The sequence below is a fragment of the Panulirus ornatus genome, chromosome 73, assembly GCF_036320965.1.
Source record: "Panulirus ornatus isolate Po-2019 chromosome 73, ASM3632096v1, whole genome shotgun sequence".
Classification (NCBI taxonomy): domain Eukaryota; kingdom Metazoa; phylum Arthropoda; class Malacostraca; order Decapoda; family Palinuridae; genus Panulirus; species Panulirus ornatus.
In genome coordinates this window covers 8,885,114-8,912,613 of record NC_092296.1, presented here as the reverse complement: position 1 = coordinate 8,912,613, position 27,500 = coordinate 8,885,114, and the positions used below count along the sequence as shown (strand labels likewise).

At 51.7% G+C, this 27,500-nt stretch overlaps 1 protein-coding gene across 1 annotated transcript in view; it reads right to left on the bottom strand.

The window, feature by feature from the left end:
• Positions 1-27,500, bottom strand: part of LOC139748212 (cell adhesion molecule Dscam2-like) — a 356,883-nt gene that overhangs the window by 4,400 nt on the left and 324,983 nt on the right. Inside the window, exons 18-33 of the mRNA XM_071661036.1 lie at positions 25,572-25,775; positions 20,494-20,637; positions 17,794-17,949; positions 16,598-16,812; positions 14,478-14,553; positions 13,246-13,390; positions 11,058-11,185; positions 10,546-10,663; positions 10,240-10,358; positions 9,053-9,247; positions 8,314-8,460; positions 7,745-7,897; positions 6,959-7,120; positions 4,448-4,644; positions 3,587-3,767; positions 953-1,166 (exon numbers count right to left, since the gene is read on the bottom strand). Coding sequence (XP_071517137.1) covers positions 953-1,166; positions 3,587-3,767; positions 4,448-4,644; positions 6,959-7,120; positions 7,745-7,897; positions 8,314-8,460; positions 9,053-9,247; positions 10,240-10,358; positions 10,546-10,663; positions 11,058-11,185; positions 13,246-13,390; positions 14,478-14,553; positions 16,598-16,812; positions 17,794-17,949; positions 20,494-20,637; positions 25,572-25,775 — 2,554 coding nt within the window. The remainder of the gene's footprint in view (positions 1-952; positions 1,167-3,586; positions 3,768-4,447; positions 4,645-6,958; positions 7,121-7,744; positions 7,898-8,313; positions 8,461-9,052; positions 9,248-10,239; positions 10,359-10,545; positions 10,664-11,057; positions 11,186-13,245; positions 13,391-14,477; positions 14,554-16,597; positions 16,813-17,793; positions 17,950-20,493; positions 20,638-25,571; positions 25,776-27,500) is intronic.

Genomic DNA, 27,500 nt, shown 5'->3' with positions numbered 1-27,500 from the left:
ATAGATTGAAATGATAATTTAACTCTGTCATGTTGAGAAGAGTAATAATTGATATATGAGCATACATTGGTAGGTTTTCTTTATATGCTAAACTTAAAACTTGTTTCCTTGCCTATGGATCATGCAATCTAAGAATGGTACCATACCATTATTTTCATTTTCTACAGTAAATTTGATGGAAGGTACTAAATTGTTAAGTAAGGGGAGAAATATCTGTAAATTTTCATTTGTTGGCCAAACACAAAGAACATCATCTACATACCTAAACCAAATTGTATTAGAAGGTAAGATATCCTTTAGTAATTCTGTTTAACAAATTCCATATAAAGATTACTTAGTACAGGTGAAAGAGGGTTACCCATTGCCATACCAAATTTTTGAGCATAATATAATCTCCATTGAATTGAAATACACAGTCTTTTATACACACTTCTACCATTCCAATGAAAACAGACTTTGAAACAGGTAAATGAATATCATCCAAGTCATCAAATAGATATTCTAAGAGGTCATCAACTGGAATTTTAGTGAAAAGTGAGGAAACACCAAAGCTAACTAGTTTGAAATCAAAATTAACATTGATATTGTTTAGCTTGTTGACCAAATCTACATTGTTCACGATATTAGAATTTGATACCTTACCCACTAGAGGGCTTAACAAAGAAACTAACCCTTTTGACAACTTATATGTGATGGAGGCCTACTGAACTCACTACAGGTCTTGCTATAGTTCACAAGTGATGGGGGAGTGACGGTCAAAATTTACAGGACCTCTAGCCAATCACAGTCGAGGTGTGGGGCCTGCCCCGGGGTGACGTCAGGATCTCACACGCATATTACCTTTTCGCCAGCCAATCAGGCCGCCGTCGGCTCACAGCCAAGATGTAGCTGGTCATTCTACCTAGGAAGGAAGGGATCAACTACTGCAGAAGGTGAGGACTTTATGTATTACCTGGGGTGGCAGGCGGGTCTGAAGGTGCTCTGCTGTTGTTGGAGGTAGTGCTGCTGTTGCTGCTGTTGTTGTTGGAGATAATGCTGCTGCTGCTGCTCCTCCTCCTCCTGCTGGAGGTGGTAGTGCTGCTGCTGCTGCTGCAGTTGGTGCTGGAGGAACTGGCGGTGGGGCTGGGGGCGTCGCGTCTTAGGTGAACCTAACGTTCCTGGGGGTCCTGTATGGGAAGAGAGAGAGAGAGGAACCTGGTGTTACAGGGCAGGATACGAGGGTGTGGAGGGAGGTACAGGAGGAGTGGAGGGTACTACAGCAGGAGGTTTGGAGGGAAGTAAAGCAGGAATGGAGGGAAGTACAGTAGGGGTGGAGGGAGGTACAGGAGGAGGTCTGGAGGGTACTACAGCAGGAGGAGTGGAGGGAGGTACAGCAGGAATGGAGGGAAGTACAGTAGGGGTGGAGGGAAGTACAGCAGGAGGTCTGGAGGGTACTACAGCACGAGGTTTGGAGGGAAGTAAAGCAGGAATGGAGGGAAGGACAGCAGTAAGGGTGGAGGGAGATACAGGAGTGGAGGAAGGTACAGCAGGAGGAGTGGAGGGAAGCACAGCAGGAATGAAGGGAAGTACAGTAGGAGTGGAGGGAAGTACAGCAGGAGGTCTGGAGGGTACTACAGCAGGAGGTTTGGAGGGAGGTACAGCAGGAATGGAGGGAAGGACAGCAGTAAGGGTGGAGGGAAGTACAGCAGGAGGTCTGGAGGGTACTACAGCAGGAGGTTTGGAGGGAGGTACAGCAGGAATGGAGGGAAGGACAGCAGTAAGGGTGGAGGGAGATACAGGAGGAGTGGAGGGAGGTACAGCAGGAGGAGTGGAGGGAAGCACAGCAGGAATGAAGAGAAGTACAGTAGGAGTGGAGGGAAGTACAGCAGGAGGTCTGGAGGGTACTACAGCAGGAGGTTTGGAGGGAAGTACAGCAGGAAGAGTGAAGGGAAGTACAGTAGGAGTGGAGGGAAGTACAGCAGGAGGTCTAGAGGATACTACAGCAGTAGGAGTGGAGGGAAGTCCAGCAGGAGGACTGGAAGAGGGGGACCCACAGCAGGAGTGGAGGGAATATAACAGCCATGAGGAGTGAAGGGACGGCAGCAGAACCAGCAGGGATGGAGGGAACCCCCACCTTCGCGTCTGGTCTGGTCTACCCTCCCTTGACGCTGTGGCCACAGGTTCTCTGGGAAGGGCGTGGGTCACAACAGATCAGTGTTGTGTGAAAGACTTGATATCACAGAAACAACAGAGGCCATATGAAAAGAACATAAGTTGTCGAATATATACACACATATATATATATATATATATATATATATATATATATATATATATATATATATATATATATATATATATATATATCTTATACAATGCACCAAAAAAGTAACTTCACATCTGAGATACACTGTCACGCACAGAAGCATTATAGAGAGAGTTATGAAAACACTGTTATTTGTTAATAGTATCTCTGATGACATTTCTTTTTAGGCAATCCAGTGAATCATTATTATTCCCAGTGTGAAGTTCACACTTCAGTTCGGTTAGGAATGAATAAGGAGATGGTCTGTCAGTATGAGAGAACAGAAGCGTGGCGTGTGACATACAGGGGCAGGGAGGTGTGGGGTGGGTGGGTAAGTGTGACTGACACACGGCAGTGTGACAGTCGTGGCTCTGACAGAGGCAAGCGCGTGACAGGTGCATTAGTATGAGGGAAGAGGCAGTGTGACATACATTGATGTGACAAGCACGACTGTATGACGCAGGCGGATGATAGATGCGTCAGTATGATATATGCGTCAGTATGATAGATGCGTCAGTATGATAGACGCGTCAGTATGATAGATGCGTCAGTATGATAGATGCGTCAGTATGATACATGCGTCAGCGTGACAGATCCGTCAGTATGATACATGCGTCAGTATATCAGATGCGTCAGTATGATAGATGCGTCAATATGATACATGCGTCAGTATGATACATGCGTCAGTGTGACAGATGCGTCAGTATGATAGATGCGTCAGTATGATACATGCGTCAGTGTGACAGATGCGTCAGTATGATAGATGCGTCAGTATGATACATGCGTCAGTGTGACAGATGCGTCAGTATGATAGATGCGTCAGTATGATACATGCGTCAGTGTGACAGATGCGTCAGTATGATAGATGCGTCAATATGATAGATGCGTCAGTATGATAGATGCGTCAGTATGCACGCGTGACTGCTAATCTCACAAGAGGTTAAGATTAGGGTGAGCTGGACATTATCTGCAGTGTGACAGGCGTTCATCATGACAATATGACTGAGGCAGAAGTGTGACATGAGTTGATACAGAAGAGAGGCAACAGTGTGATATGTCTCAGTATGACTGAGGCAACAGCATGACGGGTGCAGCAATGAGAGGCATGCAGCAGTATGAGAGGCACAGCAGTATGACAGCCACAGCAGTATGACAGCCACAGCAGTATGACAGCCACAGCAGTATGACAGCCACAGCAGTATGACAGCCACAGCAGTATGACAGCCACAGCAGTATGACAGCCACAGCAGTATGAGAACCAGTGCAGTATGAGAGGCGGCAGAGCAAGTGTGACAAACCTACTGGTCCTGAGGTGTCTGGGTGGGCGGCGGTGATGGGCGGCGGGGCTGTGGCCGCCCGCCTCGGGGCCGCCCAGCACCCCGCCGTACTCCACCGCAGCCGCAGCCGCCGCCGCCGCAGACGCCACCGCTTGCGACCCGTCGTACGGGAAGACCCTGGGGGTGGGCCGGCTCTCCATCTCGCTCTGCGCACAGCAAGACAACAGTAGCAGGGTAAGGTGGTGTCCATGAGGGTCGTACCGTCGTGTTCGAGGGTCGTACCGTCGTGTTCAAGGGTCATACCGTCGTGTTCAAGAGTCGTACCGTCGTGTTTAAGGGTCGTACCGTCGTGTTCAAGGGTTGCACCGTCGTGTTTACGTGTTCAAGGGTCATACCGTCGTGTTCAAGGGTCGTACCGTCGTGTTTAAAAGTCGTACCGTCGTGTTCAAGGGGTCGTACCGTCGTGTTCACAAAGGTTAACATCACAATATGGTGACGATACTATGGGGTATTTCCAGCAAGAAACACAAACAGAACTTGAAAAAGTGTCTCTAACATGGACATGAAATTGAATTCTTAAGTTTTCTCAAAATTTTACCTTTTTTTTTTATCAAAACATGGCGGATGGGGTGGTTCTAATATAGGAGGAGAGATCTAAAGCAATATGACGCCATGTTTATGGAGTTCAAGTCATTAGGGAATGATAACTTAAGTTACTGGTAGTGCCCTTAACTTAATAAGACAAGGTAGAGGGAGTTCTAGACCCTAACTTACTTACTTAGGAAAGACAATATTGTGTAAACAAGGGGCTTGGTAGACCCCTAACTTACCAAGTTAGAGGGGTCCACGTCACGTAAACAAAGGGCTTGATAGGCCCCTAACTTACCAAGTTAGGAGAATCCACGTCATGGAGAGAGGGGGCTTGGTAGACGAGGGCTGTGAAGCCCTTCTGCCCGCGGGGCTGCTGCTGGTGGTGGGCGGCGTGCGTGGGTGGCGAGGGCGGCGCGGGGGGCGGCGGGCTCCCGCCACCCATCTGGAAGGTGGCTGTAGCATAAGGGTACAGATCCTCCTCGCTGTACTCCCCTGCAGGAGAGACGAAGGGCAAGAAGACGTCAGCTGAGGAGGGTTGCAAGGTCAAGGCTCAGGTGAGGGGTGTTACAAGGCCAAGACTCAGGGCTGGGGTTTGCAAGGCCAAGGTTCAGGTGAGGGGTGTTGCAAGGCCAAGGCTCAGGTGAGAGGGGTTGCAAGGCCAAGGCTCAGGTGAGGGGGTTACAAGGCCAAGGCTCAAGGCGGGGTGTTGCAAGGCCAAGGCTCAGGTACGGGGGTTACAAGGCCAAGGCTCAGGTGAGGGGGTTGCAAGGCCAAGGCTCAGGTGAAGGGTTACATGTGCCAACAGTTCCTGACAGAAACAAGTTGTTTGTGCAGCAATATATGAGCAGAGGAAACCCAGGCCTCGTCAAAATGATGGAGTCTGACCTCAGAATGATGGGGTCTGACCTCAAAATGATGGGGTCTGACCTCAGAATGATGGGGTCTGACCTCAAAATGATGGGGTCTGACCTCAGAATTATGGGGTCTGACCTCAGAATGATGGGGTCTGACCTCAAAATGATGGGGTCTGACCTCAGAATGATGGGGTCTGACCTCAGAATGATGGGGTCTGACCTCAAAATGATGGGGTCTGACCTCAGAATGATGGGGTCTGACCTCAGAATGATGGGGTCTGACCTCAGAATGATGGGGTCTGACCTCAGAATGATGGGGTCTGATCTCAAAATGATGGGGTCTGACCTCAGAATGATGGGGTCTGACCTCAAAATGATGGGGTCTGACCTCAGAATGATGGGGTCTGACCTCAAAATGATGGGGTCTGACCTCAGAATGATGGGGTCTGACCTAAGAATGATGGGGTCTGACCTTAAAATGATGGGGTCTGACCTCAGAATGATGGGGTCTGACCTCAAAATGATGGGGTCTGACCGCAGAATGATGGGGTCTGACCTCAGAATGATGGGATCTGACCTCAGAATGATGGGGTCTGACCTCAGAATGATGGGGTCTGACCTCAGAATGATGAGGTCTGACCTCAGAATGATGGGGTCTGATCTCAAAATGATGGGGTCTGACCTCAGAATGATGGGGTCTAAACCTCAAAATGATGGGGTCTGACCTCAGAATGATGGGGTCTAAACCTCAAAATAATGGGGTCTAACCTCAAAATGATGGGTACGGCCATTGAGCACAAAGGCAAGGCCCTTGAGCACGGAGGCATTGCCCTTGAGCACGAAGGCAAGGCCCTTGAGCACGGAGGTGTGAAGGGCATGACCTCTCTCTCGCCTCGGCAGGGGGGCGGAGGAGGTGCTTTGACCCCACGCGCACAAGGATCATACCCGCCGTTGCTGGCGGAGCTGACCTTACTGGGGTCAACTCCAGCATTAATGTGTGAGGGAGGAAGTCATCTCGTAGCCTGGCGCTACAGGTCTGCCAGGAGCTCAGGGGGTCGAGCACAAGGGTTCGAGGAAGGTAGGGACCAAGGGGGAATGGTGCGACTGCAGCTGAAGCGAACTATGAAGTGAATTATGGATAGATTGATAGATGGACAGATAAATAGATAGACAGATAGATAGACAGAAATAGAGATAGATAGATAGATAGATAGATATATATGGTAGATATAGATAGATAGACAGATATTCTAATGAACATAATAATACATGCCTTAAGAATGTAAGCAATATACGTTATGGGTCCATTTTTAAATCTTGAAGACTTAAACAACAAAGTAAAATACAATTAATTAAATACATGCTAATACAAACACCACAAATGATCCAATAAAAGCTCTACCCCAACAAAACAAAAACAAAAAAATGATAATGAAAAACTCTTAAAACACTAAGACGATACAACTAGGAAATGGTACTTCATATAAAAGACCAGAGGAGAACTGTTACATAAGGCATTCACACCTCAACATACGAGGCAAGTATGGCACGGATGGCGCTACATACAACTCAATGGTCAGCCCTTCCCATGAACATGTTTTCTGATGTAGTGATGTGGATATGTTGGTGCATGTCTTGTGATATGGGACGGACGCCCTCCCCTGGTCTGAACCCCCGCCACACGTACACTGTCATTCTGCTGTAGGTAGAGTGGTCCAAAGTGAGGATTGGTGGTGGTAGTTGATGAGGGAGAGGGTCAGTGCATGACGTCTGCTAAGGTCAAGGGTCAGTAGCTGTGCCAAGGGCCTAGCGTCTCCTGAGGTCAAGGGTCAGTAGCTGAGCTAAGGAACAAGCTAGCTGAGAGGTAAGCTGAGGGAGTGAGGAACAGTTGAGGTCTACAGGAGGTTGAAGCCTTGGCTGTGGCCCACAGTGTAGGAGGCATACGACAGTACCTGTGTTGTCCCTTATGTCCTGCTGCTGCTGCTGGGGAGGTGTGGGCGCCGGCCTCCTGACGGTGGTGTACACGTCCTCCCTCGCCTGCATGGCGGTCTTCTCCTCGCCGGAAGCGGTCACCACGTCAGGCACCTCCTTCTGCTGCGGCCTGCTGGTGGGTCCTGTAGCGAAGGAAGTATGAGACACGACGACGTCAACACGGAGGGAAACCCTATAGGCGCCTTGGGCCAACAGGTTTGGCCAAGGACAATCTATTGTGTTCGATTCTCTCTCTCTCGTAATATTTAAGTTCCTGCTGAAACCAAAGAGCTTCAAAAAGGTACGAATTATAGAATTAAAGAACAAAATGACGACCATTATGCACAAAAAAATCATGGTTCTATCTCCAAATGAGTGAGAGGATGTCTCCTATCTCTCTCTCTCTCTCTCTCTCTCTCTCTCTCTCTCTCTCTCTCTCTCTCTCTCTCTCTCTCTCTCGTTACAAAGTAGGGACAACCGACGCAGTCCACTAAGGTTCGGTGTCCAGAACCTTGAGAGAGACGAGAGGAAGGAAGCCCAAAGAAGGTGGGGAAAAAATATGGCACAGGCTGAATGTGTGGAGCGGCACAGTGAAGTGATGACTGGTGCTGTGTAGAGTGGCACAGAAGTACACTGTACTCGACTATGTATTGGGCGACACAGACTAGGACACCACAGAGGTGTGTGTGTGTGTGGGTGTCATAGAGGGGGGGGGGGGGGTTAAAGGAGCCCTGTCGAACCCTATACAGAGTCGGATGGAGACTCACGTTTCCTGAGGCAGACGCAGACGGTGGCCAGTGTCAGGAGGAGGGCCAGGGCGGACACCGTGGCCGGCACCAGCACCCGGGGGTCGCGCCACGCTGGGGACGTCGAGGGGGAGCTGCCCCACACGCTCCCGCCCACGCCCACGCCCGTCCCTGCTGCAGGACGAGAGCCTGCGGTCAGTGGGCGGGAAGGAGAGAGAGAAAAAAAGGAAGTTTGAGATACGAGTTGTGAAGGAGGGCGTGAGGAGATGACAGACGACCACAACACGGTGGGTGGAGGGATCTAAGGCTACTGTGGGTGGAAGGATCAAAGGTTACAGTGGGTGGAGGGATCTAAGGCTACTGTGGGTGGAAGGATCAAAGGTTACAGTGGGTGGAGGGATCTAAGGCTACTGTGGGTGGAAGGATCAAAGGCTACAGTGGGTGGAGGGGTCTAAGGCTACTGTGGGTGGAGGGGTCTAAGGCTACTGTGGGCGGAGGGACCTAAGGCTACTGTGGGTGGAGGAATCTAAGGCTACTGTGGGTGGAGGATCTAAGGCTACTGTGGGTGTATGAAGATACTGTGGGCGTACCTGAGATGCCCACACCGGGCGTGCTGACGGTGTAGTGGGCGGGCGTGGCTCCAGCAGCGTTGTGGGCGGTCACCCGCAGCTCGTACCGCCCACCCGCCTCCAGGCCGCCCACTGCGTAGGTCCGGCTGGGTGGAATCTCGCTGCCCACTGTGGAGGAGAGGATAGCGACAGTGAACCTGCCGTCACACATTACCCCACTGGATATATGACACTCTGGACCACTGGGAAAATCATGAGAGAAAATATATATACAAATATGAGGAGGAAAGTATGACGGTACGACCCTTGAGCACGGCAGTACGACCCTCGAGCACGACGGTATGACCCTTGAGCACAACGGTACGGCCCTCGAGCACGACGGTACGACCCTTGAGCACAACGGTATGACCCTTGAGCTCAACGGTCCGACCCTCGAGCACGACGGTACGACCCTTGAGCACAACGGTCCGACCCTCGAGCACGACGGTACGACCCTTGAGCACAACGGTACGACCCTCGAACACGACGGTACGACCCTCGAGCACGGCGGTACGATCCTCGAACACGACGGTACGACCCTTGAGCACGGCAGTACCACCCTTGAGCACGACGGTACGACCCTCGAGCACAACGGTACGACCCTCGAGCACGACAGTGCGACCCTCGAGCACGGCGATACGACCCTTGGGTATGATATTCTGACCTCTGACCTGATTCTCAAGGGTCAGGTCACGGGTGCGAGGGTGTGGTTTGGCCTCACCTGTGGTCCAGCGGGTGAGGGAGGCCCTCCGGTACTGGACGCTGAAGTGGGTGATGGGGCAGCCGCCATCGCCCCACTGGGCCAGGTAGAGCGTGGCCTGCGAGCTGTTGCTGGTGACGAACTGGAACTGAGGAGGTGCCTCTGGGGGACGCCCTTTGGTGCGGGCTGCCTCCGTGCTGGAGGCTGCACTGCTCCCTGCATGACGACATGAAACACACCATCACCATCACCATCGCCAACACCATCACCATCACCATCACCAACACCATCGCCAACACCATCACCCACACCATCATCCACACCATCACCCAACACCATCACCCACACCATCACCATCACCATCACCCACACCATCACCATCACCCACACCATCGCCAACACCATCACCATCACCAACACCATCACTATCACCATCACCCACACCATCACCATCACCCACACCATCACCATCACCCACACCATCACCATCACCCACACCATCGCCAACACCATCACCATCACCAACACCAGCCTTAAATCTCCAACTACACTACTCCAACTTCCCTTCCTCGTTATAAATCGTTGAGCAACACTAACAACCATTAACTAGTTAGGTCTGAAAAGGCATAGTTAGAGAGAATACATCTATGTGAAGAATTAGCGTCAATCTTTATCTACAAACACAATAAAGTTAATGAGAATAAATCAGTTATCGAGCAAGGATTAAAGAAGTTATGGTATATGATATACTATAAAAAAAAAAAAAAACAGGAGACGTCTGTACTCCAAGACCTGACTGACTGCCTGACTGACTGACTGACTGACTGCCTGACTGCCTGACTGACTGCCTGACTGCCTGACTGACTGACTGACTGCCTGACTGACTGACTGACTGCCTGCCTGACTGCCTGACTGCCTGACTGACTGACTGCCTGACTGACTGACTGCCTGACTGCCTGACTGCCTGACTGACTGACTGACTGACTGCCTGACTGACTGACTGCCTGACTGACTGCCTGACTGTGAGGTTCTGTGTGGGGGTCTGGATAGGGTCTTCTGAGGTTGGGGCTAGACTATTGGGCCTTGTAGGGTTGGGGTAGGGTCTTCTAAGGTTGGGGCTACACTCTTGGGCCTTGTGGGGTTGGAGGCTCCACAGTGAAGGCGTTGGTGGGGGGTTGTAGGGGGTTGTGAGGGGTTGTGGTACTCACCGATGTGGTTGTGAGCTGTCAGGTAGAAGTGGTGGAGCGTGCCACAGCGGAGGCCCGTGGCTGTGTAGGCTCGGCGGCTTCCATCCACCTCCACAGTCATCCACTCTCCCCCCGCAGATCTGCAACCGACCATCCACAGCTATTACAACCACCCTGCTCCACTTCCCACACCAGCTGGTTATACCACCAGCTGGTTATACCACCAGTGTATAGCCAGTATAACCCCAGGATATACAGGAGTGCCTGAGCATATAGCAATACGGAGGAGGAGGAGGTGGGTGGGTGGGTTCGACAGGGAGGACCTACCTGTAGTGTAGGGTGGCCCCCTGCAGGGCGGCTCCACCGGTGTCCTCCACACTCCACTGTACCCTGATGGAGGAGGCTGTGGTCTCCGTCACGTGCAGGGAGGGTGCTGACGGCGGCACTGCCGGGGGGGGTCAAGAGAGGTCAGAGGTCACCAAACACACGTGAGGTACAGTGTTGTCAGCAGGGTGAGGAAGGGTAACTGACCTGGCAGGGTGAGGGTATACTGACCTGGCAGGGTGAGGGAGGGTATACTGACCTGGCAGGGTGGGTGAGGGTATACTGACCTGGCAGGGTGAGGGAGGGTATACTGACCTGGCAGGGTGAGGGAGGGTATACTGACCTGGCAGGGTGAGGGTATACTGACCTGGCAGGGTGAGGGTATACTGACCTGGCAGGGTGGGTGAGGGAGGGTATACTGACCTGGTAGGGTGGGTATACTGACCTGGCAGGGTGAGGGTATACTGACCTGGCAGGGAGGGTATACTGACCTGGCAGGGTGAGGGTATACTGACCTAGGACAGTGAGGTTGTAGGTGGCAGTGTCTGAGCCGTGGTGGTTGGTGGCGGTGCAGGTGTAGTGTCCAGTGTCAGACCGCTGGATGTCCGCCAGGGTCAGCGTCCCGTCCGGCTGCACCCGGAACCTGTGGACGACATGACCTGTACACTGACCTGTGGACGACATGACCTGTACACTGACCTGTGGACGACATGACCTGTACACTGACCTGTGGACGACATGACCTGTACACTGACCTGTGGACGACATGACCTGTACACTGACCTGTGGACGACATGACCTGTACACTGACCTGTGGACGACATGACCTGTACACTGACCTGAACACCTTGAACCTGCTTACATGACCTGTACACTTGATGTAAACCAGTAGATCTAACCTGTACACACCACTGTCTTTCTTGGTTCACCACAGGTCAGTAAAGCCATTTAATTAGCGTATTTTAAGCCATTTAATATATCTAGTTTTGTACATACTTAGTGGGTTGGCAACCACGATCAGTTTGTATCGTCATGATGGTCAGACGTGGGTAAGTATGGACCTAGTGTTAAGTGAAATGTGGGTAGGTAGAAGCGTAGAGTTATCCAGTATATTAATCATACAATGTTAGTGAAATGTGGGTAGGTAGAAACGTAGAGTTATCCAGTATATTAATCATACATTGTTAGTGAAATGTGGGTAGGTAGAAACGTAGAGTTATCCAGTATATTAATCATACAGTGTTAGTGAAATGTGGGTAGGTAGAAGCGTAGAGTTATCCCATCTATTAATCATACAGTGTTAGTGAAATGTGGGTAGGTAGAAACGTAGAGTTATCCAGTATATTAATCATACAGTGTTAAGTGAAATGTGGGTAGGTAGAAACGTAGAGTTATCCCATCTATTAATCATACAATGTTAGTGAAATGTGGGAAGGTAGAAACGTAGAGTTATCCCATATATTACCTATACAGTGTTAAGTGAAATGTGGGTAGGTAGAAACGTAGAGTTATCCCATATATTACTTATACAGTGTTAAGTGAAATGTGGGTAGGTAGAAACGTAGAGTTATCCCATATATTACTTATACAGTGTTAGTGAAATGTGGGTAGGTAGAAACGTAGAGTTATCCAGTATATTAATCATACAGTGTTAGTGAAATGTGGGTAGGTAGAAACGTAGAGTTATCCAGTATATTAATCATACAATGTTAGTGAAATGTGGGTAGGTAGAAACGTAGAGTTATCCAGTATATTAATCATACAGTGTTAGTGAAATGTGGGTAGGTAGAAACGTAGACTTATCCCATATATTACTTATACATTGTTAGTGAAATGTGGGTAGGTAGAAACGTAGAGTTATCCCATATATTACTTATACATTGTTAGTGAAATGTGGGTAGGTAGAAACGTAGACTTATCCCATATATTACTTATACATTGTTAGTGAAATGTGGGTAGGTAGAAACGTAGAGTTATCCCATATATTACTTATACATTGTTAGTGAAATGTGGGTAGGTAGAAACGTAGAGTTATCCCATATATTACTTATACAGTGTTAGTGAAATGTGGGTAGGTAGAAACGTAGACTTATCCCATATATTACTTATACATTGTTAGTGAAATGTGGGTAGGTAGAAACGTAGACTTATCCCATATATTACTTATACATTGTTAGTGAAATGTGGGTAGGTAGGAACGTAGAGTTATCCCATATATTACTTATACATTGTTAGTGAAATGTGGGTAGGTAGGAACGTAGAGTTATCCCATATATTACTTATACATTGTTAGTGAAATGTGGGTAGGTAGAAACGTAGACTTATCCCATATATTACTTATACAGTGTTAGTGAAATGTGGGTAGGTAGAAACGTAGAGTTTTTCTTTTTAAACGTTGGAAACTTTGCCAACAAGAAGGGTTGTTGTTGTCGTTGTTGTTGTAGGGTCGTATGAGGGGAAGTAGAGAGAGAGAGAGAGAGAGAGAGAGAGAGAGAGAGAGAGAGAGAGAGAGAGAGAGAGAGAGAGAGAGAGAGAGAGAGAGAGAGAGAGAGAAGGTGAACACACCAGCCACTTCCACCACCGTGACTGGTTCAGTAAGGTGTTGTGTCTCTCTGACCGGAATTGAAACCTCCCCCAGCTTCCCCCCTGCCAAGGACCACTTGCCCTAGGGGGGAGGAGTGGCTTGCCTCTACCACGCCTCACCTGCCGTGGGAGGCGGGGATTGGCCTCCTCTGGTGGGCCCAGGTGAGGGAGGGCTCCGGCACGCCCACAGCTCCACACGCCAGACTCACGTCTTCCTTCCACGCCACCGTCAGGTTCCCTCCCACCGACCACACGCCCGCTGGCACTGCAAAGGAGGGGAATGGTTGAGCAGGGGGACTGCAAGAGGGCGTGGAATGGTTGACCAGGGGGACTACAAGAGGGCTTGGAATGGTTGACCAGGGGGACTACAAGAGGGCGTGGAATGGTTGACCAGGGGGGACTACGAGAGGGCGTGGAATGGTTGACCAGGGGGACTACAAGAGGGCTTGGAATGGTTGACCAGGGGGACTACAAGAGGGCTTGGAATGGTTGACCAGGGGGACTACAGGAGGGAGGGGAAATGGTTGACCAGGGGGACTACAAGAGGGCAAGGAATGGTTGACCAGGGGGACTACAGGAGGGAGGGGAAATGGTTGACCAGGGGGACTGTAAGTAATGCCTGTAATAACCAGTCCTACAGTAGTGTATGTAATGACCAATACTACAGTAATGTATGTCACAAACAATACAATATGACTGTCATAAAATAACTATATCATTATTATGGGCATTTGAGATCATATGGAAAGTCATCATATCTCACATTTTCTAACCTTAAACTTATCGTAACAGATATGGAGCCCTTATCTTCAGGGCTGGCCCTTATCTTCAGGGCTGGCCCTTATCTTCAGGGCTGGCCCTTATCTTCAGGGCTGGACAGCTCCCACTAATGAATGCTTCCCACAAGGAAAGAAACCTTATGTTGACGTACCTGTGTGTGTGGGGGGTACCTGGTGGTGGTGGTTGACCTACCTGTGTGTGGGAGGGGGTACCTGTGTGGGAGGTAGGTACCTGGGGTGGGTGGGTGGGTGACGTACCTGTGTGGGAGGTAGGTACCTGGGGTGGGTGGGTGGGTGACGTACCTGTGTGGGAGGTAGGTACCTGGGGTGGGTGGGTGGGTGACGTACCTGTGTGGGAGGTAGGTACCTGGGGTGGGTGGGTGGGTGACGTACCTGTGTGGGAGGTAGGTACCTGGGGTGGGTGGGTGGGTGACGTACCTGTGTGGGAGGTAGGTACCTGGGGTGGGTGGGTGGGTGACGTACCTGTGTGGGAGGTAGGTACCTGGGGTGGGTGGGTGGGTGACGTACCTGTGTGGGAGGTAGGTACCTGGGGTGGGTGGGTGGGTGACGTACCTGTGTGGGAAGGCTTGACCACAGCCACTATGCTGGGGGGACCCTCGCCCATCCTGGAGGAGGCTGTCACCCACACCTGCACAAGAGACACCATTACTCTCCAACACCTGTCCTCAACACCTGGTAGTACCACTAGTGCTACAGGTGTCGAGGACGGCACCTGTCCTCAATACCTGGTAGTACCACTGGTGCTACAGGTGTTACTTATAATCACAACTGTCCTTAACACCTGTGTCACTTTCATTACAGGTGTTAAGGACAACATCTGTCCACATCATCCTGTACAAGGTAATCTACAGATGTTAAGGAGAACATCTGTTTTCTACAAGACACATCCACAACAATGTACACTACATAATGATACAGGTACAGCTGAGGCTACATCATAATACAGCAGTTGTCAGTCAAGATCCTACAGCACTTTAGCTGTACTGGACCATATTGCCAACACTTCCCTGTTGCACTAACATCTGCTCTACTGACATCTGTTGTACCAATACTTCCTGTTGTACCAACATCTGTTGTACCAATACTTCCTGTTGTACCAACATCTGTTGTACCAACATTTCCTGTTGTACTAACATCTGTTGTACCAACATTTCCTGTTGTACTAACATCTGTTGTGCCAACATTTCCTGTTGTACCAACATCTGTTGTATCAACATTTCCTGTTGTACCAACATTTGTTGTACCAACATTTGTTGTACCAACATTTCCTGTTGTACCAACACTTCCTGTTGTACCATCTGTTGTACCAACATCTGTTGTACCAACATCTGTTGTACCCAGTTCTATATGTAATCTTGTGAGTATTACTTTTCATAATATTAGTGTATTAGGACACTTTAAGTGCTACGTTTCACGATGTAAGTGTAAGTAACACCTCAAGTTGCCTGCCTGTAAGTATAAGTGTACTTATCACCTCAAGTTGCCTGCCTGTAAGTATAAGTGTATTTAACACCAAGTTGCCTGTCTGTAAGTATAAGTGTACTTAACACCTCAAGTTGCCTGTCTGTAAGTATAAGTGTACTTATCACCTCAAGTTGCCTGCCTGTAAGTATAAGTGTATTTAACACCAAGTTGCCTGTCTGTAAGTATAAGTGTACTTAACACCTCAAGTTGCCTGTCTGTAAGTATAAGTGTACTTATCACCTCAAGTTGCCTGCCTGTAAGTATAAGTGTATTTAACACCAAGTTGCCTGTCTGTAAGTATAAGTGTACTTAACACCTCAAGTTGCCTGCCTGTAAGTATAAGTATACTTAACACCTCAAGTTGACCACCCGTAAGTATAATGTACTTAACACCTCAAGTTGCCTGCCTGTAAGTCAAGTTGGCCACCCGTAAGTATAAGTGTACTTAACACCTCAAGTTGGCCACCCGTACGTATAAGTATACTTAACACCTCAAGTTGGGCCGCCCGTAAGTAGGTCAGAGACCCGAGGAGAGCGGCAGGTGTGACTGACCTGGTGTGTGGTGTGGGCGAGGTCGTGCAGGTGTGACTGACCTGGTGTGTGGTGTGGGCGAGGTCGTGCAGGTGTGACTGACCTGGTGTGTGGTGTGGGCGAGGTCGTGCAGGTGTGACTGACCTGGTGTGTGGTGTGGGCGAGGTCGTGCAGGTGTGACTGACCTGGTGTGTGGTGTGGGCGAGGTCGTGCAGGTGTGACTGACCTGGTGTGTGGTGTGGGCGAGGTCGTGCAGGTGTGACTGACCTGGTGTGTGGTGTGGGCGAGGTCGTGCAGGTGTGGCTGACCTGGTGTGTGGTGTGGGCGAGGTCGTGCAGGTGTGACTGACCTGGTGTGTGGTGTGGGCGAGGTCGTGCAGGTGTGGCTGACCTGGTGTGTGGTGTGGGCGAGGTCGTGCAGGTGTGACTGACCTGGTGTGTGGTGTGGGCGAGGTCGTGCAGGTGTGACTGACCTGGTGTGTGGTGTGGGCGAGGTCGTGCAGGTGTGGCTGACCTGGTGTGTGGTGTGGGCGAGGTCGTGCAGGTGTGACTGACCTGGTGTGTGGTGTGGGCGAGGTCGTGCAGGTGTGACTGACCTGGTGTGTGGTGTGGGCGAGGTCGTGCAGGTGTGACTGACCTGGTGTGTGGTGTGGGCGAGGTCGTGCAGGTGTGACTGACCTGGTGTGTGGTGTGGGCGAGGTCGTGCAGGGTCATGTGGGTCACGTGGGGCTCCACACGCCGGCTCTGGGCTCCTGCCCGCCCACCACCCGATGACTCCCAGTGCACCGTGTACCGGCTGATACGCCCGTGTGGGCGTGCTGGTGGCGCCCACGACACCACGGCCGCCCGCGGGCCTGACACCACCGCCTTGACGCGGGCGGGGGCCTCTGGCACTGTGGGAAGAGGGTGGGGGTCATTACTGGCACTGTGGGAGGAGGGCGGGGTCATCACTGGTACTGTGGGAGGAGGGCGGGGTCATTACTGGTACTGTGGGAGGAGGGCGGGGCCCTCTGACACTGTGGGAAGAGGGTGGGGGTCATTACTGGCACTGTGGGAGGAGGGTGGGGTCATCATTGGTACTGTGGGAGGAGGGCGGGGTCATTACTGGCACTGTGGGAGGAGGGCGGGGTCATTACTGGCACTGTGGGAGGAGGGCGGGGTCATCACTGGCACTGTGGGAGGAGGGCGGGGTCATTACTGGCACTGTGGGAGGAGGCCGGGGTCATTACTGGCACTGTGGGAGGAGGGCGAGGTCATTACTGGCACTGTGGGAGGAGGCCGGGGTCATTACTGGCACTGTGGGAGGGTAGGGTCATTACTGGCACTGTGGGAGGGTAGGGTCATTACTGGCACTGTGGGAGGAGGGCGGGGTCATTACTGGCACTGTGGGAGGAGGGCGGGGTCATCACTGGTACTGTGGGAGGAGGGCGGGGTCATTACTGGTACTGTGGGAGGAGGGCGGGGCCCTCTGACACTGTGGGAAGAGGGTGGGGGTCATTACTGGCACTGTGGGAGGAGGGTGGGGTCATCATTGGTACTGTGGGAGGAGGGCGGGGTCATTACTGGCACTGTGGGAGGAGGGCGGGGTCATTACTGGCACTGTGGGAGGAGGGCGGGGTCATTACTGGCACTGTGGGAGGAGGGCGGGGTCATTACACTCACCGTCCTGGTCGGTGGTACAGTGTGGTGGTACAGTGGTGTCAGACTCACCGTCCTGGTCGGTGGTACAGTGTGGTACAGTGTGGTGGTACAGTGGTGTCAGACTCACCGTCCTGGTCGGTGGTACAGTGTGGTGGTACAGTGGTGTCAGACTCACCGTCCTGGTCGGTGGTACAGTGTGGTACAGTGTGGTGGTACAGTGGTGTCAGACTCACCGTCCTGGTCGGTGGTACAGATGATGGCATGTGATGGGGTACCTTCCCCGGCCCTGGTGGAAGCGGCAACGCTGACGCTGTAGTTCGTCCATGGTGTCAGCCCTGCCAACGTTGCCCGCAGCCCTTCTGACACCACGCTGCCGCTCCTGCCACCATCTGATAACACAGATCAACATTACGATAAGATTAATACACCCCTGACACCACACTGCTGTTCCTGCCACCCTCCTGCCATCACATATCATATGCCAACACACACTACGAAATACCATCACATACTATGAAATGCCATCACATACCAAGATATACCATCAAATACCATGATATGCCATCACATACCATGATATACCATCACATACCATGAAATGTCATCACATACCATGAAAAGCCATCACATACCAAGATATGCCATCACATACCAAGATATGCCATCACATACCATGATATGCCATCACATACTATGATATGCCATCACATACCAAGATATGCCATTACATACCATATGCCATCACATACCATGAAATGTCATCACATACCATGAAAAGCCATCACATACCAAGATATGCCAATCACATACCAAGATATGCCATCACATACCAAGATATGCCATCACATACCAAGATATGCCATCACATACCAAGATATGTCATCACATACCATGATATGCCATCACATACCATGATATGCCATCACATACCAAGATATGCCATTACATACCATGATATGCCATCACATACCATGAAATGTCATCACATACCATGAAAAGCCATCACATACCAAGATATGCCATCACATACCAAGATATGCCATCACATACCAAGATATGCCATCACATTCCAAGATATGCCATCACATACCATGATATGCCATCACATACCAAGATATGTCATCACATACCATGAAAAACCATCACATACCATGATAAACCATCACATACCAAGATATGCCATCACATACCAAGATATGCCATCACATACCAAGATATGTCATCACATACCATGATAAACCATCACATACCATGATATGCCATCACATACCTAGAAATACCATCACATACCATGAAATACCATCACATACCATGATATACCATGAAATGCCATCACATACCATAAAAACCATCACATACCAAGAAATGCCATCACATACCATAAAAAACCATCACATACCATGAAATGCCATCACATACCATGATATACCATCACATAACATGATATACCATCACATACCATGGCCCAGATTATGAGGTAGACTGGACTATTGAGGTGGACTGGCCTGGATGATTGAGCTGTTTAAGGTCGTAAACCCGACCCACGAAACACATGGCCCACTCCACTTAGTTGATTAACGACCCTTGAGCACGACGGCACGACCCTTGAGCACGACGTTACGACCCTTGAGTACGACGTTACGACCCTTGAGCACGACGTTACGACCCTTGAGTACGACGTTACGACCCTTGAGCACGACGTTACGACCCTTGAGCACGACGTTACGACCCTTGAGCATGACGGTACGACCCTTGAGCACGACGACGGTACGACCCTTGAGCATGACGGTGCGACCCTTGAGCATAACTGTACGACCCTAGGGCACGACGGTACGACCCTTGAGCACGACGGTACGACCCTTGAGCACGACGGTACGACCCTAGGTTGCCTGGCTTCAGTGACATAACCCTTAAGTGTCAATACGAAGTCCAGGCCATCATACCTAAGGGTCGTACCGTCGTGCTCAAGGGTCGTACCGTCGTGCTCAAGGGTCGTACCGTCGTGCTCCAGGGTCGTACCGTTGTGCTCAAGGGTCGTACCGTCGTGCGCCAGGGTCGTACCGTCATGCTCAAGGGTCGTACCGTCGTCGTACTCAAGGGTCGTACCGTCGTATTCAAGGGTCGTACCGTCGTGCTCCAGGGTCGTACCGTCGTGCTCAAGGGTCGTATCGTCGTCGTGCTCAAGGGTCGTACCGTCGTCGTGCTCAAGGGTCGTACCGTCATGCTCAAGGGTCGTAACGTCGTGTTCAAGGGTCGTAACGTCGTACTCAAGGGTCGTACCGTCATACTCAAGGGTCGTACCGTCGTCGTACTCAAGGGTCGTACTGTCGTCCTACTCAAGGGTCGTACCGTCGTCGTGCTCAAGGGTCGTACCGTCGTCGTGCTCAAGGGTCGTACCGTCATGCTCAAGGGTCGTAACGTCGTGCTCAAGAATCGTAACGTCGTGCTCAAGGGTCGTACCGTCATACTCATGGGTCGTAACGTCGTGCTCAAGGGTGGTAACGTCGTACTCAAGGGTCGTACCGTCATACTCAAGGGTCGTATCGTCGTCGTGCTCAAGGGTCGTAACGTCGTGCTTAAGGGTCGTACCGTCGTTGTACTCAAGGGTCGTACCGTCGTCGTGTTCAAGGGTCGTTAATCAACTAAGTGGAGCGGGGCCATGTGTTTCGTGGGTCGGGTTTACGACCTTAAAACAGCTGATTGGGGTGGGCGGAAGGGGGAAAGGGGTGAGAGAGAGAGAGAGAGAGAGAGAGAGAGAGAGAGAGAGAGAGAGAGAGAGAGAGAGAGAGAGAGAGAGAGGTCATACGGTGGGGGGAGGGGGTGAGGTGGGGGGGTGACACACAGCTGACCTTACTACCATGGAGGGAAGGGGAAGGGAGGGGAAGGGAGGGGAAGGGGAAGGGGTAAGGTATGTGTGTGGGGGGGTAACCCACCGTGGGCGGCGGCCTGGGAGAAGGCCACCCGGTAACTGGTGATGAGGCCGTTCCTGTAGCGGGGCGGGGGCGGGGACCACGTGACCACCAGGTTGGATGACGTCACGCTGTCGCACGTCACGTGACCCGGCGGGGCGCTGGGCTCTGGGGGGAAGGGGAGGAAAATGGGGAGTTTATGGTGATTATAATGATCAATAATGATAGTATTAGTAGTAGTAGTAGTAGTAGTAGTAGTAGTAGTAGTAGTAGTAGTAGTAATAGTAATAGTAATAATAATAATAATAATAATAATAATAATAATAATACATTAACAGTAACACACACCTGTATGCCATCTCCCGTCCATCTTGAAGTACCATAAGTGTTAGTGACACGCGTGTTTCAATTGGGATTCCCAGCCATGCAGCATTCAAGAACACCTCCCCCTTCTGTTTAACATCCTTTGGCCTCCCCGCACCCCCACTGAAATAACCCCCCCCCCCCACTTTATAAACAGCTCTGATTATCACCACAGCACTTCATTACGACCCTAACTGGTCATTAACTCAGGGGATTAATATCCATCCTGGGCGCTGGCCTCCACCTGATTCCAGGCTGGTCTCTGTGGCCATCTGTGTGCTCTTCTGTGCCACCACCACCAGCTGCAGTAGTAGTAACAGCAGGAGCAGCTACAGTAACAGATGGTTGGGGTCTGGAAGTAGGCCTACCCTTCTTCCTCCTCTACCCGTCCCTCTTCAGCCCTCAAACCTGTCTATTCCAGTGTCTTCTTTTCCAGACTCCAGCCCCTTCCTGTCTCCCTCCCTTTCCCCTTTCCAGCGGGAGGTTGTTCATATATCTTCATAGATTCCCAATTGGTGACTGGGGTCGTGCAGGAACATCTAACTACTTAACTGTGCTTTTTCCTTTTTTTTGTGAACCTACTAAAAAAAAAAAAGTGGATGGTTGTCGGTAAGCGACCAATCTACATGTAGATAGCGAAAGAAGTGTCTGAATTGAAGGAAGACTGTATGGTAGTGAAAGAAGTGTTGAACTGAAGGAAGACTGTATGGACACAATAAGAGGAAGGTTTCCAGATCAGACTGCTGATAGCATTGGTGGGAGTGAGTTAAGAGATGGCAGTGAGACGATGGTTTGATTATACCTTACCAACATAAAAACACAGCGACCTCGCACCTCCGCTCAACCTTCCAGTGGGGCCTGTCAGACGTGGAGCAATGGGGCAACCCCGCCAAGGCGTGCATCACCACCCCCGCCCAACAACCCGACCTCAGGAACTGGTAACCTGCCCTTGGGAGCCACGGGAGAACACCCTAATACCGTCACACCCTAAACCAACAAAGGGGAGATGACCACTGACCTGCCCGGTGGCCGACTCCAGATGGACAAGGCAGGTTCCGATGGCTAAACCTGTGCTCTTGGACCACATCCTGTGAAGGGAGTGGGTCCAGGTTTAGGGCTCTGACACTGCACACCTCCAGGTCCTCATATGTCAGCCCTAGCCCCAGTGAGAGCACTCGCGCTTTCTGGGCACCATGCGCCACGCCAGTTTAAAATGTGGCAGATGTTACATGCACGGTGCCCTTCCCGGTGAGATCCCGTACGCCCTGTTGGACTCCCGGGGTACCGTAGTAGCTGCACTTACGCTGGCGTGCCGCTGAAAGCGCGAAATGGACACCAGAGACCTGAGTATCGATCACATAGGCCTCTGTACCTTTGGAAGCCACGATGTCCGGCTTCCGAAAGAACCCCACAACCGGAATGCGCGGCTCGTACGACACCTCGTAACCCCTCTGCCTCAATCGTCCAGCCAAATAGGCACTGATGTTATCGTGCCGTTGGACTCTCCCGCCATGGGTACGGGGGCACATTTGTGCGATGTGCCCTAGTGTCCCCGGCTTCTGACAGGTGTCGCAGAGGCCGCTGATCTCGGGCCGGGCCTCTGGACGCCCTGGCAGGGGTAGGTAACGCGCCTATCCTCACTTGGACAGCCTTCACGCAATCAGAACCGGACAGGAACCGGTTCCCGCTATTTACCCATCTGCTAACCCGAGGCAAGGCAGCAGATGGAGCGAGACCCGCTCCGTCAACGGTGCTGACCAGGTTGGCCCTCCATACGGGCAGGCGTTCGGGTTTATTACCCGCCTGCCGACCAGCGATGCATGCGGGTCCGGTCCAGCGCTGCAGCTTGCTCAACACCGCAGGCTCCCTCCGGACAGCCGCCTGAATCACCGGGTCGGTCGAGGTGAGTAATTTCTCGAACCGCGCTCGTTTATTCAGCCGGACGTTCGAGACAAAGTCCGGTATACCCAGCCCACCATCTCCAGCTGCCGAGTGGAAGTATGCGTAGGGCACGTCATGGGCTAGGAGCAGCCAGCGGCGAACCGCCACTCGCACTTGCCTGTCCATGCGCGCTAACTGTGTCTTATAAACTACCCCCAACACCAGTCGATGCATTGAGCTTGGGCACCAGATGTCCCACAAGCACCGCAATCCGTTGTTGAGGTTTTAGAGGGACTCTGGTGATGTTAAGGAGCCCCTCTTCTAACAGGGCACCGTAGGACTTTCGCAGCCCCTCAGCTCCGACAAGAACGCCGAGGTACTTGTATTCGTCCTCAGCACTCATGGAGCCGACAGCACTGCCCAAAAGTTGGAACGTCCTATTTTTATTGACGTACCAAGTCTTGCGTTTGCCGTCGACCTCCATGCTGAGGGTACGACATTTCCCTGGATCAACATGAAGCCCACCCCCTGCGCGAGGGTCTCAGCCACCACGTTCATTGCCTGCTGCAGGCCAGTGGGCGTCTGCGCCACCAGGACCAAGTCATCGGCAAACGCCAATGCTCATACCCTTTGGTCACCCAACCTAACCCCTACACCAGTCTCTTCCACCCTTGCGATTCCCTCGTCAATCACAAGGTTGAAGAGAATTGGTGACAAGGGGTCACCCTGCTTGACCCCACGAGTCATATATACTTTCTCCGACATCTCGCCGCTGCCTTCGATGTGAGTGAAGGCTCGGTCATACGTCGACATGACATCTGCCCTGACTGGGGCTGGGATGCCCTTCCGCGACATGGCCCGCTCGATAGTGCTACGGTTAACACCATCGAATGCTTTGGCCATGTCGAGGAATGCCAGGTGCACACCGTGGGCGTGTGCCCGCGCACGACCGACGATCGCATCCAAGATCGTGAGGTTCCTCAAGGCATCCGTCTATTGGGACGAATGCCTTTTGAGCCTCATCGATCTGGACGAGGCTCGAGATGCGGCTGCTCAGGATCTCATGGAGCAGGCGGACTATGGCACAAGAGACGGTAATCGGCCTATAGTCCTTGGGTTCGGTTGGACTGGATACCTTGGGTATCAGCACCGTTCGATTTGCCTTCAGTGGCTCTGGTAGAGCAGACGCGTAGCCAGCCACAGGTTAAACATTTTGGCCAGGATCCTCGGAGGAATGGACTTCAGTAATCGAGTCGACATCCCATCAGGACCAGTGGCAGATGTTCGGGTGGCTTTGAGGTGATGTGCTCTACCTCGCCTACGGTGACAACTCCTGCTAGTTGTCCATGTTCTTGGTCGCAATCGGTTATGGCACGTTCATCCGGCTCAGACGGGCCGAGAGAAGAGATCTCCCCAAAAGGGATTGAGGCGTTCTGGCCCAACCGAGGTTGGCGGTACCTCCCAGTCGCCTTTAAGGACCAGTCCACCGGCCAGAGACCTATTTTCTCGATAGAGTCTCTGTACTTTCCGGTATTGTTCTCTTCTAAGTCGGTTTCCACGCAGAGGAACCACCTCCGCTCGGTGTACGCGGCCAGAGTTCGCTGACTGCCTTGAACCACCGCCACCACGATTCTGGCGGTCTTCGGGTGAGCCACGGGAGCTTGTCACATGTGTGGCGTGCTCTGCGGCTACCCTGATCGCGGCGAGGCTGTCACCCTGACGCAAGTGGTCAAGGGCTCCACTTAGGATGTCCTCGCCCCACGATGGACTTGTGGGGCCAGGTCCTAATGTGTCGAGATAAGCGACAGTCTCCGCCACAAAGGAAGCAATTGTTTGAGATTGGGGGACCCGCGGGACGGCTGGGACAGTTAAAACCGTGGGATGAGTAGTCTCACCACTGGGATCCGCACTCGCGTACATCCCTGTACGTGGTGCTTCCTCCTGGGGGGTGCCACCCTGCGTGTTGCTTCGCCTTGTGGATGGGACACGCCTCTCAGTCGACACACCATCCATCACCTCGTCTTCACCAGTTTCCTGGAGGAGGTTTAAGTTTAAAGGTCAGTTCCTGACCCTGGTCTTATACGACGCTTTGCGTCGGAGACCTTTGATCGCTTCGACCGTCCTAGAAGGAACAATCTCCCACAACCGCTGGTTCAGGCCCTGCCCGGCAACTAGTGAGGGACCAGCTGCCATCCCGCCCTCAGCCATGGCGAGGAGCTCCACCTCCTCGTCAGACCATCGAGCCTTGGACACGACATGCCTGGTTGCCAACTCCTGGTGGAAGAAGTTGGCATGTGCCTCCGCCTTTCATGGACCCTACGGCCCCGAAAGCTGGCGAAGGTCTTCCCACAATGTGGGCAAGTGGGTGAACGGTCGTCGGCCGCTCCCTCATGACTGTAGCTGGTACCCGACATACCAACAGAGGCTGGCACGCTAGTCCTAAAGAATGGGTTATGCGTGGCGGGTACCACGAAGCGAAAACCCGTGACGAGGGTGGACGCTCCGGCTCAAGTCGCACAGCACTGCCGCCCGAAGGAAGCAGAGGACTGCAGTCAGTTGGTGGACACTGCCGCTGCGCTTCAGTCCTGGGGGATCTGCCCTTTGGTAGTTGTACTACTGTACCAGTAAGCGTAGCTGGACAACTTCCGACTCTCAGCTGTTGGTTGGTATGTACTGGATATGCAACCAACGAAGCTAGGGCTTAAAGTGTGCAATCACTCTAGTCACTCGGCTTGAATGCGTTATGAAAGCGAGTGATAATCTTGGTTGCTTAAACCCGCCACGTGTTCACCCCGTTTCTGATCGAGCATCTTGTTCCTACCTGCGTCTTATAATGTCTGTGGGTCCAGCGTACTCACTGTCCTCCAGTGTGGTGCCCAGGGCTGGCGGGGAGGCCGGACCGGCGCCCCTGGAGTTGAAGGCTTGGAGGACGACGGTGTAGCGGGCGTGGGGCCGGAGACCCGCCAGGGTGGCTGTAGTGACACCCGCGCCGTCCACTCCCACAGTCGTGAAGTTGTACGCGCCTGCCTCGCCCTCGCTGTAGGGGGAGAAGGGAGTGGGAAGGGAGTGTCAACACACACACCTCACACACACACAGGGGGAGTTCGAGGTGTGGCTCAGGGAACACACTGGGTCCCTCATACAAGACCTCATACCGTCACTGGGGGTTTAGATCACTGGTGTGAGGCATAGATTTCCCCCCAGGGTATCAGTGTCTACCGTCTCCATATTACGTTCATGTGAAGCTTTCCAACACGAATACAACGAATCTAAAACTATTTAGGAATATTCATGGGTATGTGTGAGGACATATGTGAAATGGCATTTGAATATCTGTTGATCTGAGACAAAGAGGTGAATGTTATCTCTAAAATATGAACATTTATGAGGCAATGGTCAAGTGCGCCTGGTCACACTTCTGCAGGAGGGACCTGTGCCAATATACACCGTCTGAGAATGGTGTGGTCAACATGAAGAAAAAAAAAATAAGAGCAGGGAGTGAGTCTGACCTGTGAAGTAGTAGGTCGTCATTATGAAATTGCTGGCTGGCTTCGTTACCTACCTCATCATTAATTTTACTGCACTGCAAGGGGAAAAAGGGGTATGTAAACCACTAATTGTGGCACTTACAACAGTTAGTAGATGCTGGTAATGATGACGAGGAGCGGCTACCTCACAACGTCCAGGTATCAGCAACACCGACAGATGAACCATAAACTTCGAGGCTGGCTGACCTCATTTTTCTAAGTTCAATGTTTACTTAATCCTGACCCGTAATACAGAACCTTATGATGTGTCAAACCAAGACGATCAAAGAAAATGGACTTTTCATTCACTCATATCGATAATAACTTATAACTGAACCCTCATCAGTTAGAAACCTAATTCTGATATTGTTTTTTGTTCAAATACCAAGTGTTTCACAGGAACTCCAGGTGTGTGTGTGTGTGTGTGTGTGTGTGTGTGTGGTGCCACAAGTGTATGTGTTGGGTGCCACAAGTGTATGTGTGGGGTGCCACAACAGAGTGTGTGTGTGGGGGGGGGGTGCCACAAGTGTGTGTGTGGGGTGCACAAGTGTATGTGTGGGGTGCCACAAGTGTATGTGTTGGGTGCCACAAGTGTATGTGTTGGGTGCCACAAGTGTATGTGTTGGGTGCCACAAGTGTATGTGTGGGGTGCCACAACAGAGTGTGTGTGTGGGGTGCACAAGTGTATGTGTGGGGTGCCACAACAGAGTGTGTGTGTGGGGTGCACAAGTGTATGTGTGGGGTGCCACAAGAGTGTGTGTGTGGGGGGGGGGTGCCACAAGTGTATGTGTGGGGTGCCACAACAGAGTGTGTGTGTGGGGTGCCACAAGTGTGTGTGTGTGTGTGTATGTGGGGTGCCACAACAGAGTGTGTGTGTGGGGTGCCACAAGTGTGTGTGTGTGTGTATGTGGGGTTGCCACAACAGAGTGTGTGTGAGGGGTGCCATTACAGAGTGTGTGTGTTGTGTGTGTGTGTGTTGTGTGTGTGTGGGGTGCCACAAGTGTATGTGTTGGGTGCCACAAGTGTATGTGTTGGGTGCCACAAGTGTATGTGTTGGGTGCCACAAGTGTATGTGTGGGGTGCCACAACAGAGTGTGTGTGAGGGGTGCCATTACAGAGTGTGTGTGAGGGGTGCCATTACAGAGTGTGTGTGTGGGGGGGGGGTGCCACAAGTGTGTGTGTGTGTGGGGGGGGGGGTGCCACAAGTGTATGTGTGGGGTGCCACAAGTGTGTGTGTGTGTGTGTGGGGGGGGGGTGCCA